The following is a 20,090-nucleotide window of genomic DNA, read 5'->3' on the forward strand; positions in this document are numbered from 1 at the left end:
AGATGGTGAACAGTTCAGTATCAAGTCTGTAACGAAGCTAGTACGGTTCAATGGTTTTAGAATAATAGTGAACCGGGTAACTGGATCGCCCCGGCGGGGTTGCTCTGACTCAGACGGCCCTGAGAAGCGCATCACTCCGGTAACGGATCCTTTTGCAGGTGAAGGGGCAGAGCGTTCCCCGGTCTCTCTTGGCAATAGTTTACCTTTCTAATGTTCTGCCTTGATGAGTGGGAGAGGTAGCCGAATTAGGATATCACTACTGGCACGGACTGCGCAGGAAGTTGTGATCCTAAAATGAACTAGAAAAATGAACCACCCATTACCAAACTAGACTCCTAGTTTAATTAACGTCGGCTTATCTGTCAGTCGTGTTGGGTCTGCCGCTCAGTTGAAAACTATGAAACAAGTCTGTGGTAGTTCAAAACTGGAATTGGCACAATTACGTTTATTAGAAGTGGACAATCGAGTGGTTGTACCAGCCAAAAGTCATCTACGTATCGCCGGACCGCCCCCGCCGACGAATAATAGGTACCACCACTCCAGGCAGAGTTAGTGAGCCGTGTAATAGGCGACCATTTCGCGCGGTTCGGGGCCATAAATGGAATCGGTTTGAGTGAATTACTTACCGCAGTCAAAGCCAATAGGGAAAGTCAGGTCAAGAGAGAGTCTCTTTCCGATTAGTGCATCTCGCACTTCCAATTCATTCCGAGTTAGAAAAAGTAAGTTCCTTCCCGGGTAAAGTCCTCTTAAATGGATTACTAGTTCCTTCCTTCCCAATCAATGCTAACTCTATCTTCCTCTCTTGTAATTTAGGAGATTTCCCCAGCCCATAAAGAAGTAACTTATTTCACTAGTTGAGATACACAGATTACTCATGGTTGTACGAGCTTGAATAGTAGTTGAAAGGACCAGCTATTGAATACACATTGAACCATGGAAATAACAATCTTAATGGGCCTATACCAGAGAATCTTGGCTCAACCTACAATGCCTAGTTCTTTCTCATAATAATCTATCCGGGTCGATTCCTTCCAAGTCATCTTTGTCTTTTCTCAGGTTAATATACCCGATCTGAGCTATGCTCAACATCGTGGAGTTTTTGATCAGTCTTACAATAGGTTGTCTGGGACCATACCTGATGAAAGAAAGGAGGTCACTTGTTTAAGTCAAGCAATCGTAGAGACCGGGAAGAGTTAGCTGTGAAAATTCTACCTCTACTGGCCTCAACAAGGCAGAACCAAAGAGAGTAGTGAGGGGAGAGGAGTGAAAACCCGACTCAAGGCATAGTAGATCTATTCCCGCTACCTTACAACCTCCCCCAGTCTCGCACAAAGACAAAGAAGGAAGATAGTTTCAGCATGAAGCTTGCTTGGCTAGAAAGAGAAAGTCTTCAGCCTAGATCGACTGAAAGGAGAGGAAGCGCCTAAAAGAAAGCCTTTTTTCGAGATTTGAAACTCCTAAGAAATCTTGCCTTCCTCTGCTGCCCCGGGAGAGTGAGTTTGTATGCCTGTTGGGTCTTTTCCTGGCTTTCTCCCTTAGTAATAGTCCTTCTTTGAAATACGAGGCCCAGAACCCTATACGGGGCAGTGAGAGGAGCTGCTTCTTCTATTTATACTTGCCCATCAGGACCCTTGCCCTATGTTAGCCAGTTTCAACTCTGGACCATACCGCAGCAGCAGTTGCCGCTCGATCGAAATGGGTCTAATCCTGATATGGGTATTGGCGCCTTTGATTAAAGAATGTTCTCCGCCTTTTTCCTCCACCTACCGGGCTAGGTAATTGTTGGAATGTGCTTCATTGGAACGTAGCTAATCGTCCTTGCTTTTAGAGAATTGCTGGCTCTGCCTCGGCCTTTCTGCCTATAGTCTAAGGAACCTATTATAAGGTAGCAAGAGAGCTCTAAGAAGTGGGGGCGACCTCGTAGTTTTATAATGATTCTTTCACTCCTATCCCCTCATAAGAGGAGGATGCCAAGAGTTTCGCTCAACGGCTTAAGGACTACCTGACCTTCCTGCAATTCAATTCCCTAATGAAATCCACTACCTGTCTAAGTGCACTAGCTGACTTCTCTATTGCATAATGCTTCTCACCTGACTTCATAATCACAACTAAGCTGCCTACTGTGAGGATCTAGCCGTTGCTTCATGCTCACCTTCCTTCATAAGAATAGGCTAGGATTAGTCCGGATCTAGCCTTAGTGTAGTAAAGACCATCAACAGGATGAACTCTATTTGAAGGAAGGCATCTATTCAAGTCTTTACTGAATTCGATATGCGTAGATTCGATTCGGAGAAGAGATTCTTTCTTGTAAGAACATGGCAAGCTAAGTTCTGTCATTCAGAACTGGCAAGCACCCGGAAGGACTAGACCAATAAGCTAGATCTCCCTACGGGGCATTGCACGTTTAGCCAGACCGCTCCGCTCGTGCTTCTCCTTGCGTCTTGCACTAGAACAGGGAAATTGCTACTAAAGCACTTTCTCTCATGAATTGAAAGAGTTCTATCTGGGTCAAAATGCTACGCTTGCTTATACTCTTGCAAGCAAGGCGAGAAGCGATTCTCTTAGCCGGCATACCCGACGAATCAAAAAAGCTATAATAAGGCAATCCATGGGCATGGAACCCCGAAATAGCCAATCTACAATCATTTAATCAGGTCGAAAAATTCTTGCCGGTGGGTAGAACCAAGACTCATTTTAGCCAGGAGCTTACTTTCACTACTTATTTAGCTACTTTAGGTCGTTGTAGTCCATAAAGAAGAATCAAACTTTATCAGAGCTTGCATTCGATGCCGTTGATTCAATTTCTTCACGCAAGAAATTCTAAAAAGAAGCTTCCTTCGCAGGAAAGATATTCTAGTAAATAGAAAACTCGCCATTCATTCATGAACTGTCTTGCCCGTGCCATCAAGAGCTAAAGCTATATCTCTCGAAGGTGTCTTAGCTCCACCGATAAGAACTGCCCACCTGTCCAGGTAACCTCACCCGTGAACCACGAACTAGACTTACAGACAACCTAAGAAGAAAGGGAGTCTCACCCATAAGCATAAGAAGGAAAAACTAGAAGAATAAACAAGAGAGAACGCGCATACAAAGAGGATTCTTAACCGTTCGCGAAGAGAAGATAGTTGTTTTAGGCAAGGAAAAAAGCCAACCATAGCAGAACGCAATCAAAGCTTTCGTCCTTGGCCGCTCCTTCAACTGATTTCATTCATTCATAAACTCGCTTGAACGTGCCATCAAGAGCTCCAGTTGCTGCGAGGATAGGATCTTTAGGCTAGGCACGAAAGCTGCATTGATTTGACTTCTTTGCTTCTGCTATTGAAGCCCAAGAAAACTTTCTCAATTCTCATTCTTCTTTGGCGACAAGGAAGGCTACCCCTGGGTAAAAGTACTAATCCGTCTATCTACTTACTCTCTAACTAAGAGAATGTTATTTACTGAGAGAAGTAGTACAGATTGTTGCTGTCTTCTTTTTGGCGGTGAGGACTGAACTTTCACTTTCTTACTTGAAGTCATAGCTTTTTTCCTCTTCTCTTAAGAATTTATCTGATAGGAACAGGCTAAACAAAAAGAAAAGGGGCTGTTTTTCGTCGGAATAGGGGCCTGTTGACACAATCCCATTTCTTTCTCCCTAGTTTTCCCATGTATTTCTTGGAAAAACCAAGGCAATTGAATTGAATTAGCAAGTCTCCAGACTGATTTACTGGAGCAGGAGAAGTCACATCACTGAATCAATCATGCCTCAACTAGATCAATTCACTTATTTCACACAATTCTTCTGGTCATGCCTTTTCCTCTTTACTTTCTATATTGCCATATGCAATGATGGATATATATATATATATATATATATATATATATATATATATATATATATATATATATATATATATATATTTGGGATGATATGCCGTCCCTACAGTTTTTCGGATACCTACAAAGTCTTTTTTTTTTAAAAATTTTTTTTTTTATTTTTTTTCGCTCAACCTACGGAAACGATTTGTCGTCGCTTTAGGGTCGGCAGTCAAACTAAATTTGTCAACTCTATAGTGACGACTTGTCGTCCCTATATGGTCCTCTATGGCGACGACATTTGTCGTCACTATATCTTTTGTCTTTATAGAGTCATATTCTTGTAGTGACAGCAGTCTGCAGATGTTAAAAGACAAACATATTTCTTATTATTACAGGCTGTTGTCGTTTGATCCACCTCTTCTACTGCAGAGGTGGTCCGTAGATTTTATGAATTTTCGTTTCGAAAAAACGAACGACACCTAACACTTGGAATCGTTAGGCTACGAGTCCTTTGGTCAATACTATTATCACTAAGAAAAATATTATCTAAACATACAGATGAAACCATAAAAAAACAAATTTTACTGTTTGTAGACAAGGCAAAATCATTTCTTACATTAATAAATCCAAACTCAGAGGTAAGTTTAAGTTTCTCTTTTCATTATTTAAGGCTTATAAAGGGACTTTGAAATCTTACAAACCTTTTATCACCTGTTATAAAAATATACCATAGGACATGTCATATACACTTCTTCCAAAGTCATCTATAGGAAATGTTATTAATATCTGACTGATACAATTTCTAGCCTAAATTAACAATAAGACAAAATACAAATCTCACATCGACAAGTTTAGACACCGGAGAGAAGGTTTCTTTATATATATATATATATATATATATATATATATATATATATATATATATATATATATATATATATCCTTGCACTGTGATACATTGTTAAGATTAAGATTATCCTTGCACTGTGTATACAAATAGGGGATTTGTATAATGAAAAGATTGTCGATTATTATACAATAACAAATCAAGACCAGAGAACATGCATCTTTATTCATGAATGGAATACAAAAAAGTCCTATCACATTGATTGTGACAGGATCTAAAAGTACAATGCTACGCCCAAAGGTGGCGAGCCTTTAAAATTTAAAGAAACATGATAACAAAACATAACACTCCAAAATAACACCAAAAATAAAAGAGAAAGGATGTCAATGAAAAATTGGAAACACACATGAATTTCTTCTTCATTGATTTCTATGCACATTCGAAACCAGAAGGGACCTCCTTTCCACAATGGTTAAGCAACAAGCTCATGGAGGCTGATGCATTGAGGTTAACACCCAATACATTAGCTTTAATGGCCTTGCAAATGCATGCTGCTGCCTCAAGTTCAACAAGGCCGAATAAGAGGTCACAGCAAGGGGAGGGTGATGGGGTTCCTGCAATGATGCCATGCACCAAGTCGTTGAGGACATTGGCACACACACCCAACTTGAGGCCATTTATAGCACAACTGGCTTCTGGTAATGGCTCTGAACTTACCAAAGTGAAGAAGATAAGGTTGAGAGTTACAAGAAAGGCAGTTGTTCTCAAAGCACTTGAAGCCATTTTGATGAAAGATATTGGGATGCGAAATGAAAACTAGCTTAATTACTTTGAGTATAAGGAAGAATTCGCTAGTTTTGTGGTGTGAAAACCATTGAAGTGTCTAATGGTATTTATAGATCGATAAAGATGCTGAATGTAATGCTTCATGATAGCTTTTCTTCATCAACTTTTCTTTTTCTAATTTAGAGGAATAAAAAATTTATAGAGATCCATGTGGGATTTATTATGTAAATCTATAATTAAGGGCAGGTAGTCTTATAACTATAAACAAATGAGAGTAAATGGAGCAACTGATTGAATCATTCATGGATATGTTAGTAACACCAAACGCATCGGAAATATGACAAATCTAAACTACCATAACTTTTGATAGGAGCTCAAGTATATCGAGAGCATCCATGCACAACATCGGCTATGAACCATCATCTATCAAATACAGTTGGTTTGACGAAAGATTCTCTGTCTCACATTATTTTTGATAAACTATAAAGGGTCGATAGTAACTAAGTTTTATTTTTGTTTCATATACATACGTTAGCTAACCACTAAACTTTCAATTTTTTGTTTCATTATTATAAAACATTTTACTTTTCTGTAAATTTCACTACAACAAAACTACGTAGTGCACACCAACGACGGACTAAATGGCAACAGATCTCCCACAAATTCTAATAACCAACTTTTAAGTACATTTGAAGCAGTTCGATGAACGATTAACTACGAATTCTGTAATACGCTTACACACGGATTTTAATAAATTTAAAGTCCTTATGTGTTATTAATCCGTCGTAATTTTTTTGGAAACTAAATAGTTTGTTGGGTAATCTGTGTAATCACTTAAAACTAACTATAATTCCCTTTCTTGTCTTTTCTCTTTGTCTCTTTTTGTCTTTCACTTTTGGGTAAATTACACCAATCGTCCCTCGAGCAGGTGCCGAAAAGCACGTTTAGTCCCAATTTTCAAAAATTAACTCGGACCGTCCCTCGATTGGTTGAAAGTTGCACATGTCATCCCTCGTTAGTTTAACTTTGCATGTTCCATCCTTTGTGAGACATGAAATGACTGTTATGCCCTTATTATTATTATTTTGAATTATTTTTCTTTCTTATAATTATTTATAAAATACAAAAGAAAATAAAAAAACCCACCTTATCTTAACCCCCTTCCCTTTAAACCCTCTTTTCCCTAAGCTACCATCAGAGAAGAGAGTCATCGGACCACCGCCTACCACCATTGATGAACCATAACCCACCCGTCTCTTTCTCTCTCTCTCTCTCTCTCTCTCTCTCTCCCCGATCTTAATATGAAACACAAAAAAATTAAATCCATAGACAAAAAACAGAGATCGATCGAGATCTTTTTGGCAATTGAGAGGGTTTACAGGCAGCGACGACATAGAAGATGATCAAACCATAAAGGGTTGGTGAAGATCTTTCCGATAAAGGGAACCAGGTAGGTCAAACACATTCTCCATCGGCTAGCACTTCGTGAAATCTGTGTCGCCATCGATGTTGGTTAATGTTTCAGAACCACTGCCTCTAAGATCTATGTAAGGTGGGTTTCAAACTGTCAAGGGTTTTGAATCAGCAGTTTAAGATCATTAATTACATCATCAAAGGGTGTGGATCGTGAAAGAAACCGTCGGGAACTACTCCGTCTGCCTTATCGTGAAAACCACTTCTACCTAGGGTCTTAAATCTAAGATTGTCGTTGCTAGGTTTCCGAACAACCACCACAGGTTTCAGTTCGAGCTCCACTGTCACATTTATGTTTGATTTTAACTTTGGGGGTTTGATTTTGATTACAAGTTTCAGGAGGTGGTGGAGGTGATAGGTGGTGGTGCCAGATTTGAGGAAGAGGATAGGGAAGTGATGGAGGTGATAGAGATTATAGAGAGGATATGAAATAGAGAAAACTAGAAAGCTCCATGAGAGACAGTGAGAGGGACGGAGAGAAGCGATGCTATTTGGTGGATTCCGGTGGTGGTGGAATGTGGCTTTTGGTGGTAGTCGGTGGTGGTGGATGGTGGTTCTGGTTTCCAGGCAATGTAGAAGGAAAACGGAAAGAGAAGTAGGAAGGGAGGGTTGGATTGGGGTGTGGGGACTTTTGGTTTATATTTTTATTAATTTAAATTTGTTAATGATATAAAAGAAAAAGCAAAAGAAATTATTAAGGGCAAAAAAGTCATTTCATGTAAATAGGGACTAAGCGTGTAAGAAAAATAAAATATAGGGACGGTCCGAGTTAATTTTTAAAAATAAGGACTAAACGTGCTTTTCAGCACCTGGTCGAGGGACGATTGGTGTAATTTACCCTTCACTTTTCCTCGTTGAGTTACTGCATAATTAATTTATTAAGTTTTTAATGGCGGATGCATAAATTTTCAATAGTAGTGGTACAAAAAAAATTCCATCCTAGTATATAGTAGTTACGCTAATTTTTAAAGATAAAAAACATTATTATTATTATTATTATTATTATTATTATTTTTATTATTATTATTATTATTATTAACGGATAGAAACAGAATAGTGTCCCGGACCCCTGGGAACCACTTAGGTCTGGTTCTTAATAAGTTAATAAGATTTTTAGTACTAAAACAATACTCTTTCCTTGGCTTGATGTAATGTACTTAAATGTTCCTTATAGATACACATTATATCAGACGTGTGTGTAGGGCTGACCTAAACATATTTTAAGCCCGGTGCGAGAAGAAAAAGGGCCCTATAAGTCATAAGTATAACAAAGATTCGGCAATTTAGACATCATTTACAAAATTTATTAATAATATTATTAATAAATAATAACACAAATATAGCCACCACATTTAAAAAACAATTGGTTTAAAGAAAAATACTTATAGCTTTTTTAGATGCAAAGTCATTGTTAATACTTAAGATCAACTTTATCTAACATATATTTCTCAATATATAATATTGTCAAACCATTCAACATTTCTTGTAATATTAAAGTCCTTAAATAATTCTTCAACCACTTCCTACTTGAAAATTTCTCTCTATAGATGCAACTACCGTAGCAAAAAATGGTTAATAAGATGTTATATGCAATAAAAACGTTTGGTAACAATCAACAACGTAATGTAGTATTTTCGTCATTTGAATTAGTTTCATGTTAATTTAAATTACAAGAACTCAACGGTTTAAAAAGCTTATCCATAATTCCTTTTTGAGAATGTATTAAAGCATCTTTAATTTTTCATTTTTAGCTTTTTCGCTTGTGTCTAGATGCCTTTTAGAAAACATTATATGATTGTCAATAGCTAAATAACACTACTTTAAGAAAAGAATACATACGTCTCGAGTTTGAAATCAGTCCCAAGTTTTTGAAAACCTAATGTCACTATAAATTGAAAAAGAAAAAGTTAGAAATTTAAAACACCAAAATTCTGAAAATACAAACAAAGATAAGTTAGTTATGAAATTTGATACTTTAAGTGTGAAAGCATGGAGTTTAAAACTGATACTTTAAGTGTGAAAGAACCTAATGAACATGTCTTCATCCGGTAGCTTTTCTTATGATGGTTTCCACACCTTGGAGTTAGATATCTCCACTGAAAACGAGCTCTTGGCTATGGAGATGCAAGTGGAAATGGAAAATATGAGAAACGACATCAACCAACTAGAGGCTAATGATACTAAGGGACCAGGTGATGGTGGTGTAGAAGATGTTTAATTTCAGTTTGTGGATTGTGATTCTTGAGGTAGGTTCTATTGTAAGCTGAATGAGTCGATCTTGGAAGTAGTGTGGCTATGTGCTCTACTAAAATTGTTTCGTGGATGTTGTATTAAGTAATAGTGTTTGTTGGGTTTCTGTTGATTCGGTGGTAATGGTGGTTTAGTTTGTAATGTTGGTTAATTTAGGGGTTTAGTTGTGATATTTTGGGGGTTTTGTTGGTTTTTTGGGATTAGACTATTGCAATGGTGTTTTGGGGGTATTGATTACCCCGAATATTGTACACAAACCAATTTATTGTACCCAAAAGAGGTGGTTGTAATGTTAATGTTCTTGAATAGTAATGATATATATATATATATATATATATATATATATATATATATATTGTAATATTACATTGTCATTTGATTGTTTGTTTTTGTATAAGTGTTTATGTATAACTGAATGTATGATTTTTTTGTTGAAAGTACATTTTTAAATATTTATGTAAGTGAAAATATTTGGCATAAATCTCTCTCAACCATAATTTTTTTTCAAATATTTCAAGAACCACTTTATGCTTTGATCAAAGCAGTGCATGTAATGACATTCAGAGAGACATTTTTTACCTCAATTTCTTGAAGTACATTGCCATTTTGAGAAACATTATGTTAATTATCTTGAATACTATTGAATTACACTGCCACATTTCGTCTTTAAAGTACATTGCCATTTTGAGAAACATATTTAAGACCACAAAATGTTCATATTATATTGTACTTTTGGTTATTTGATCAAAGTACAATGTGTACAAACTTAATCCAAGTCCATTGGTTTTGAGGTGTTTACCAGGTAAGGGTACCATTCACAGTACAATCTTATTTTGAGTCATTATGAGTAATTGTCAACATACAAAGTACACTATTATATTTTTCAACTGTTGTTTAAATTACATACTTACAAACAAAACAAGACCATAAATGATATTGTGCAAGAGTAACCATGACAACATAAAACAAACACATCTAAACATGTTTAGAACTAGTACATAAATAAAGAACTCTCATATTCCCTCACCATAGAAAACCTAATCTAAGTCTATTAGTTTGGATGGGTTATCACCTTCACCATTTTTTCTTTAGACCTTTTTGCCAACTTTTCATTATTACCCTTTCTGATTTTCCATTAGATTCAATGTAACTTGTTGTTTTCCTTTGTTTTTTTTTTCATGCCACTACCACTTTCATCTTGAGTCATCTTCTTTTTCATACCACTACCACCTTCATCTTGAACCTTCTTCTTCTTCTTCTTCTTCTTCTTCTTTTTTTTTTTTTTTCATTCCACTACAACCTTCATCTTGACCCTTCTTCTTTTTTTCATGCCACTACTACCTTCATCTTGATCCTTCCTTTTTTTTTTCCTGCTGCGACTACCTTTATCTTGTACCTTTCTTTTTTTAGTTGTATTTTTGGGGGCCTTGCGACTGCATCACAAGTCGACTTTTTGTGCCCTACCTTATGATGGGCACCACATGCAATCATTTTTCCTACCTTTGACACTTTGTGTGATCCACTAATGTTTGAATGTTCCTCTTCCTCTTAATAGTAGGTCTTCCTGGCAATTTCATTTTTAGTGGTGGCAATGGTGGTATATAGTCTGTTAGGGGCCACATTATACTTCCATTCAAACTTTCTATTGAGTACTTTTAAATGTTCATCTATATGGCTGCACAATATAAACCATTTGTAATTATCTTTATTTTCTACACATATCACATCCCAAGCTATTGTAATTATCTTTATTCCTAGCATAATTATGCTCATTAAAAAGGGACTTGATTTAGCATCCTAACATTGAATTTTTCATTCTTAAGAACTTCCTTAGTGAAATGACTACCAAACTATCTATAATTAACAATCGACCCCAATTTAAAATTCCTAGTATAATTATGCTCATTAAAAAAGGACTTGATTTGGAATGAATGCTCCTTACTCATCTATTAAGACTAGAGTTTAAATATGCATTCACCGTCACAAAACTTAACCAATAATCTTTTACTGTTATTTTTTTTTCATAGCACAATTGATAACCATTGGCTACAACATAATTACAAAGCATGAATTTCAATTATTTAGGATTGGTAAACATCATACCTAGAATTGACAACTGCTTTTTCCAAGGTATGTCTTTATTGAACATTGCTTTACATTTTAGATTTGGGACATTATCATCTTCATAATCTTGTGGGTTTTCAACTTCCGTGGCATCTTCATTTCCACTTTCCCAACATACCCCATCATAGGTTGCTCATTCCATGTTGCTCTTCATTGTACTCAAGAAATCAGTTATGTTAATACCATCTTCCATTTCCATTGACATGTTTGATCTAATAGAACAGTTGTCCTCATTTCCATTTTCCTTACTTAGTCCATTAGAGAATACCTGCAGATTAATACCAAAATGGTCCATGCACACCGACAGTTGTACTTCATACTGATCATCAATGTCAATTAAATTAATATATTCCACTTTTCAAGAAAAAAATTAAAAAATGAACTCTTGCTATTGAAGTTCATTAGAAATCAATTTTAAGATAGCATTTGGTACGTAGAACTGGACATGATAGGACAAAACAAAATTATTTGTAAGTAGTGTCTGGCAATGACAGAACTAGAACAACATGAAACAATAACAAGTCAAATGAGACTCACTTACCAAATTTTAGTCCCACTAAAAACATGCAACAAAGTTGGACTAAATCATTTAGACTAAAATACCTTCAAATTTCACCTCTTGTCCTATTCTATCCGTACCATCTAACACCTTTTATTATGAATTTTTTTTTTATTTTTTTAGATAAATAAAAAACCAAAACCTTCCACTGTTACATTAATAGAAAAAAAAAATAAAAAAATCTCCACTTTTGTGATTATGAAAATATCCAAACCACCAAAATTGCTTTTGCCGTTGTTGCACTGCTACAATCTTCTTGTGATTTTCTATTTTATATATATATATATATATATATATATATATATATATATATATATATATATATATATATATATATATATATATATATAAAATTTATGAATAAAATTTAATTATTGTTATATAATATGAAGTATTTACTTGTAATTGTTATCAATATGTTCAGAAGGATAATCTGGTAGATTAATTGTCATGTCTTGTTCTGTCCTAGTCATACCAAATATTACATCAATATTTTGTTCAGTTCAGTCAAGTCACATCATTTTCAATTCAGTTCCATCGAGTTCTTGTGCCAAATGCTACCTAAACGTTCTGGAATTTCTAAATCTGGCATATAATAAAAAAGCTTCTAACACTTCTCTTGTATGAATCATTCAAGAAAACCAACAAATTCCTTATGAGACATATCAACAAAATCGATATTCTCAAACACCTGTTATATACCATCAGAGTAGCAAAAAAGTTTGTTGATGAACACACTTTGAAAATGAACTTTGATCCAGACGAATATTGTCATTGAGAGGATTACGGGAGCAAGGGTTTTTCTTGAGCCGGGAGGACGAGAATGAAAGTGAACCAATACAAGTACAAGCCTCTCTAATTTAGATCCAAGCAAATGTGACTGAACTACACGTTGCCATTTCATTTAATGACATGGAACCATCTAAGCAACCATAGCACACATTCTACCAGCTTACCCTATATCAAGTTAAATAATAACGTTTTAAGCGGTAAACTTAGACTCCATTCCGTTAATGTACAAAAACATAATAATTGAACGACCTTTTAAAACAAACATGACAAGTTCGTCGGACTAAAACGACCCCTTACATCATCAACTCTCGGTAATTGGTTAGTATTATAATATATCGATTCTTATCAAGTAATACACAATTATACATGCACCCGTTTCAATAGTTAACCCTTCTCACAATGTAATACGTAGTAATATAAATGTAATATTTGTATTATAATGATTCTTATTTATCGGTTATTATATATACATTCTGTTTCTCATTTTTGTATGTGATTTAATTTAGATGATTCTTCGTCTATTAATTAATAGAAGGTTATTTCTATAAATTTTTTTAGTGGTTTCTGTTTAATGCCATTCAAATAGTTCATAAACAATATTAGAATTATAATATATATATTTTTTAATGTTATTGACATTAACTTTATATTAAAATATTATTATAAATTACAAACTATAAACTGAATTAAAAAAATCAACAAAACATAAGTGTTTTTTTTTGTTTCATTTTACACAAATAGATTTTCACAAACATTAAAAATTAACCTATCAACTTATTATGTTTTGATACCGGATAAATTAATCCAAATATTTTCTTTAAAACTACATTTTGTGTGAACTTTAGTGGTTAAACCTCTTAAAAAACTAAGGTATTTGTCTAGAACTTGGTTATCATGGGGCGTTGAGGAGAGTAAAGTGGACAATGCAAAAAGCCAAATTCTTTTTATTATATATTTTTATTTAAAAATGATAACATATAATAACGAGAAGGGCTATTTTTTCCTTGTTGGTTCCGGACCTTTGAGAATATTTAATTCCTCAGGACCGCCCCTATTGATTATCATTTGATTTAATTGCTTCCAACTATGTGTCTCACGTCATTATCATGCCAAGCGCACGTCATTATCAAGTTACCAGACTAACAAAATACAATTTACAAATTACTTAATTTTGTATAAATGAAATTGCTAGAGCGTGACTTGGAATTTAATGATCCGGATAAGTAATCCGCCCCATGACAATGTGTATAAACATGACCGATGATTTTGAAGGGATAAGCAACTTGTTTAGTTATTCCATGTTTAGATGTATATGAGTTCGGACCATGAAGTTGTTAGAGTTTATGTCTTATGGTTATAAATATTTATAGCTACAGATTCCAATGTTTTTTTTGAAATAGCAAACCATATATAAAACGAAAAGAAAACCAAACTAGCAAAAAGCTAGAACTTAATTTCAAAGAGTTCAAGGGTTTTTAAAACCAAGTAAGTCTATCTATATTACATTTTGTATTTCTATTAGCATACCAAATAAAAAAGAATTGACGGATGTAATCAACAATCTCGCTTTGTTTGAGAGTGCCTCCCGAAAAAACTGTCATTCCTGAATCTTTATATATACCAGATTCCCGTGCAAAAAATCATGTCAACTATACTTTTTTCTTCACCGAGACATGCATTTCCAAAGTAATCACTTTAAAAACAACATAATAATAATAAAGTTCTCTGGTTTCTGCTTGTAGACGTAGGTCACATCATCCAAACCATATTTTTTCTATTATTATTATTATTATTATTATTATTTATTTATTTATTTATTTTTTGTTTTTGTTGTTGTTTTTTTCGTTTCATTACTTTTACTTAATTGCTTTCATAACAACAATAAAAATTAAAGCCTGAGTGATAAAAAATTATTAAAAAGTTTGAGATGCTAGGTTGAAATAAATATAAAACTTCGTCAATATTTTGTGATATTTTTCTAAAATAAACGATATATTATATCGACTGGAATATGCAATAAATAAGCCACATGACTTGTATGTGGCATATAGAATGAGTGACAAAAGGACCCAATGACAAATTATACATTATTATATTTCGTTCATAACCTTTAGGCTGGGATAACGGTAAATAGTGCACCGAAAAGATAGAAATCAATCAAGATGTGCTACCTTTCGGTGAATCCAGAGAGAAAGGAAAGAGGAAGAAAAAACAATTGAGTTGTTACGTAGAGTAGGTACAAATACAATAAAGAGCAAAGAGTAATGAAAATCGTCCATGTGAGCCGGATTATGTACTAAACCTTTTTAGTTTACTATTACTTACCTTGCTCATGAATTAAAAAATTAATACATGGAATTTAGACTCCGATTGTCAGAAAATTAGGGAATGGAATCAAATTAGAATTTGGTGGATGTTTTGGTTGATTGTGCATGGTTATTTTTATGGATTAATCTTTATAGTCTCTGTGTCTCAAGAAATTCAATTTAAAATATTCAAGCAAAAATACTTTAATCTTGACAAAAATAAAAAATAAAGATACTATGAGCCATTCTTCCAACATCACGAACTCGAACAGATCGATGACCCTCCAAACATGATGCCCAGTTCTCCCCCACTTAGGGTTCGAACTACCACCCACTAGTGTTGAAACCAAACCATAACTCAACTGGCTCAACTAGGTACAACCATTTCTGATCTTGGAATGTATAACACATGCAGGATGACCTTCCCGATAGGGATCAAACCAATCCTAAGAGAATCCTGAATTTCAGCTGAAGACCTCAGAAATTTCCAATCATAACCACTTCAACATTAGGGATTTCACACAAAACATTAGCAATTCCCGACTTACGATCCAAAACGCGTCCCCCTTAACTGCAATCCCAACCGACAATCCGATACTGGTCTTGCTATAATCCAATAACACAGACCCTTAATCACATCACAAAGCATCCATAACATATTAATCCACCTGCGCACTCCTGCGCTGACATACCGTCGCCAAACCTTGCGACCAACAGACCCCAAGCTGGGCTTACATCCCAAATTGAGGGTCACAATCCCCGAACTCGGAAAACCGAAAGGGAAAATACCCACCATAAATAGCGACATACCAAAATATCAATCAACCATTCTACTCCCTACTGCAATTCCCAAGTCGATCATAATGGTTGTTCCATTCTTGAGTCCCGCGACTCGAAAGCAAGGTCTCGAGTAAAACCCTCGAGACTTCAAAACCAACAAACTTATCTAGGTCTGCACCACTTAACCTAGACCGATATCGCCACTGGGGCCCTACACAACTACTAGACCCATCCTCAAGCCTGAGTAACCATAACCACAAGATCGACAGATACGGAACTACTGCCACAAATCATGGTATCAAACCATGCTATCTCTCCTGATCATCCCTTAGAATCCCCGAAACTATCCTCGAGTTGAGTATGAATCATGTGCTTCTAGTAGTACAGGCCCAATACTACCTTCCACACCTATCCATACTTTCCTCAAGAATCATCTTAGGTTCTCTAAGACCTACTCCAAAAATATACTCCCGATACGTGCTCAACAGCGAAACAACCGCACTAAAATACTTCCTAGGTTCTCATAGGTTTTCCCCCACCCCCTGCCATTAGCTGCTGAAGGGCTCCAATCAATGTCAACTAATCACTTCATGAATACAATTACATGCAACAAAACTTAAATAATCCTTCGACTAAAGGACCCAACCTTACAACGGTTAGACTCAAATGAGAGCTATGCAATAGTTCTAAATCCTTCACTCTAAGATTATATAACCTCCATAGCATGTAACTTAATGTATTCATTCGATAATTAGCTCACATCAATGTGAGCCCACAAAGCACAAAGCAAGCAACATTTGAGCAGCGGAGACGACTGGTACTAAGACATAATAAAAATAAGGCAGGTCCTCATAAGAAATTCTTGATCGCTAACTCCTAGCATCTCGGATACACCTTCGTCCTAACCTCACTATCTCAAGAGTGGCTAACCAACCCACGCACTATCCGACCATGAACTGCACTTACTTATCAAACTTCCACTAACCCTACAGCACTCATGTATCCTAATCATACATAACACTCGATCCTATAGACAGTTGAATACTTGATTCTACCCTAAGACCTTCGTTAAATAAGAATAGGAAATAAGGCTAAACCACATATTCTCAGTCTATAGAATCTTAGTTATGTACAACTATGATGCATACACTAAGCAACTACAGTAATGATGTCAATTTCATATAAGGAAGACCTCGACTATCAGACATCATATAATCAGACAATTCTATCATGTAATTCCAGAAGATCCATAGCCTATCACCAACATGTTGTTCTAACATATCACAAAATCAAATAACAGTGTGGTAATTTGGGGTCAACTTACTGGCTCCGAATGATCGTACACATCGCATCCTTGTTGATTATTTTGAAAACAATTTGAAAATCATTTTTAAATCTTTTCCTTAGTTTGAGATTGGATTCACACGAGTGTTCCTCCAATTCACTCAAACCAAGACTCTGATACCAACTTGTAACATCCTAAAAATTTCAACAATTTTAAACCTTTTCAAACAACCCATTTACTAAAAGAAGTGTTACAAAACCATTGTTTTCAAAACATTATTTAAAAGCAGAGTCTCCCAAGATTAGATCAGTTGAAAACCATGGATGTAGACGGTCACGCCTTTACTTTGCCAAGGTCAACTAAAGTACCCGAAACCATAAACCAAAACTGTAAGCACAAAGCTTAGTGATTTCCCCCAAATACCACTACATAAACATAATAACAAACAAACAACATGCATACAGAGTCTTCAACATGACTGGATCGCCTCGCATGCCTACAGACTACCTGGACCTGTAACAGAACCTTCAGCATGACTGGATCGCCTCACCGAGCCTTCAGCCTATCTGGACTGTTCTCTAGGCCTTCGGCCTGACTGGTCCGCCTCATGGGGCTTCAGTCTATCTGGGCTGCCCTGGGTCTCTTGGCCTTCAGTCTCCTCTGGTCCGCCTCAACCCAACCACATATAACATGTCGATATATACATAACAAATAAACATATATAAGCCCAACAAACAATAACAACATATCGATATAAACATTACTGGGTTTGTTCACTGGCAGGATGAAGCAGTACAGTCTCAACCCAACCACACTACGTCGACATGTGCAACATGTAAACATATAACCAGTCAACATACAATCAATCAGATCTGCAAATCACTAAGCATACCATCATTCTATATACCAGGATACAGATCTAACAGATCACTACAACATATTGGCATACAATAAACCAGGATAATAATCCAATGGGCCAACCTTGGTGCCTTCAACCCAAAAGTACAGTGAGGAAAACTGACCTCAAACTGCCAAATATCTCAGATAAAAGCTTTAATTGCCGATCCGGAAAATCCCCGCACGGTATCACCAACAAATAATACCAAATTAATAATTGGTCCATAACCTAAAGATCCAAATGGGCCCAAGTGCCAAAAGGCCCACATATAGAAAACAAGGGCCCAACAAGGTCTAAATGCCCAAAACCACATCTCACATCATGACCAGCCTTGGTCACGTCGTGAGAGATTACTCAATTAGTTCCCAACTCATCACGACTCAACATAGTCAACTCAGCCAAGAAAAAGTCAATGAGGCTGCCCTTACGTCGTGAGAATCCTTTCTCACATCGTGAGCCCAAACAGATGACCAGAAATGGGACCAACGTTTCTCATGTTGTGAGACCCTATGTGATCATGTCGTGAGAACAGTCTGATGCTAAAAATCCAACTTTTAAGTCCTTAGTCCATTAAGACTTCAATCCTATTTCTTTCTGAAGCTAACGAGGACTCCAAAGGCCAATAAAAATGATTACTTGATGGACATGCGTGCCCAAGCATGTCCTAAACACATCTTAGGTCAAAATGAAAAGAAATGGCCCCAAACTCAAACAAGATTCATAAATCACAACCACACTCTAGATCCATATGACTAAATCATAGAGAATGACTGATTGATCCATAAAGTTGCCAACTTTATGGATCCTAAGCATGCAACCCAACATAACCATGTCAAAAGGAGCCTAGAACTTAGATCTAGCAATTTGAGCTCATAAAGATTGGATCTTGGACACTTATAATGGTCCAAAACTTGCACAAGATGATGATGATGATGATGAAGCCTCCTTGCTGAACCAACACTCTAGAGCCTCGTCTTCTTCTTCTTCTTTTTCTTCTTCTAGCCACCAAAACACTAAAATGGATTCAAAATCACCAAGATAGATTAGGGTTAGGGTTTTCTGAGTTAGGAGAAGGTGGATAATGAGAAATGAACCCTGAAACCGAGATAAGAGGGCTTAAATACATGGGAAACCCTAAACTCGTTGGAATGGGCTGCAATGCTCCTTACATTGTGAGTTCTTATTACTCACGTCGTGAGCTCAGTTCTGGATGGAATCTTAATGCGTCCCTCCTCATGTCGTGAGGACCCCTTTTTTCACCAAAATCTAACCTTTTGACCCTCTGAAACCCTAATTCGATTCGTTCAAGAAAACAGATGTTACACATGGACATAACATCAAATCAAATCGCCGCATGAAGTATCCTCCTCACGTACAACCTTCAGAAGGGAGGATTTTTTCTAGCGGAACTCATGTACAATCCCTCAAATCATTTTAGTACCCATTCTCTGAGAAACACAAGTATCCTATGCATTCATCCATTGACTCTATCTTTTCTAACCACAACTCCAATCACATCACGCAAAAAATATCACAACTGATTTGGTTGGGATAGGATTTGCTTCTTCTGTTTTCTTTAATGGGGATTTTGAGTTATGTGAATCCTTCTCTTCCTCTTCCTCTCATTCTCTCCATGAAGATCAAGCACCAGGTATTCAAGATTACAAGAACCCTGAATCGATTTAACTTTCATCATTACACACCAGATTTTCATTCCCTACCATGTTCTCCCTCTCTGGCAAAAACTGCATCGTCAGAAAAACTCTTGAACTTCGAAAATTTAAGTTAAATGAACCTTTCTTATCCTATTTCTTCCCTAAATAGTTATTAAGATTAATCAGGGCCACAAGCCGAAGGTCAAATCTTACTCTTTCCCTTCACGCTAAAACCTAATTATTGTTTCTTATGTTATGAACCCTAGCCGTGTGCCCATGATTATTCTATCTGTTCTCACATTTTTGGCTGAATCATTCAGTGGCTTGGAATTCCATGGTGACTACACTTGCCTCAGGTTAAGTCAGATATGGCTTATTGAGCCCTATGTTCATATCAGTATTCTTGTTCTTGGCCTCTTAATGCTTAGTACACATCACATGTTTTTTATTATTAAAGATAGGATCATACAACTAGAAAAAGAAGAAACGAGAGACAAATATTTTGCTCCCGTTGAATATAAAGTTTTTGAATCAAGACAA

The 20,090-nt window shown here is 36.0% G+C and overlaps 1 protein-coding gene across 1 annotated transcript; it reads right to left on the reverse strand.

The window, feature by feature from the left end:
• Positions 1 to 4,841: 4,841 nt before the first annotated feature.
• Positions 4,842 to 5,513, reverse strand: LOC111886938 (14 kDa proline-rich protein DC2.15-like). The gene has a single exon (XM_023883178.3). It carries the CDS (start codon positions 5,423 to 5,425, stop codon positions 5,072 to 5,074), a length of 354 nt encoding a protein of 117 aa, XP_023738946.1. The 5' UTR covers positions 5,426 to 5,513; the 3' UTR covers positions 4,842 to 5,071.
• Positions 5,514 to 20,090: the final 14,577 nt, after the last annotated feature.

Source organism: Lactuca sativa, chromosome 6, assembly GCF_002870075.4.
Source record: "Lactuca sativa cultivar Salinas chromosome 6, Lsat_Salinas_v11, whole genome shotgun sequence".
Taxonomy (NCBI): domain Eukaryota; kingdom Viridiplantae; phylum Streptophyta; class Magnoliopsida; order Asterales; family Asteraceae; genus Lactuca; species Lactuca sativa.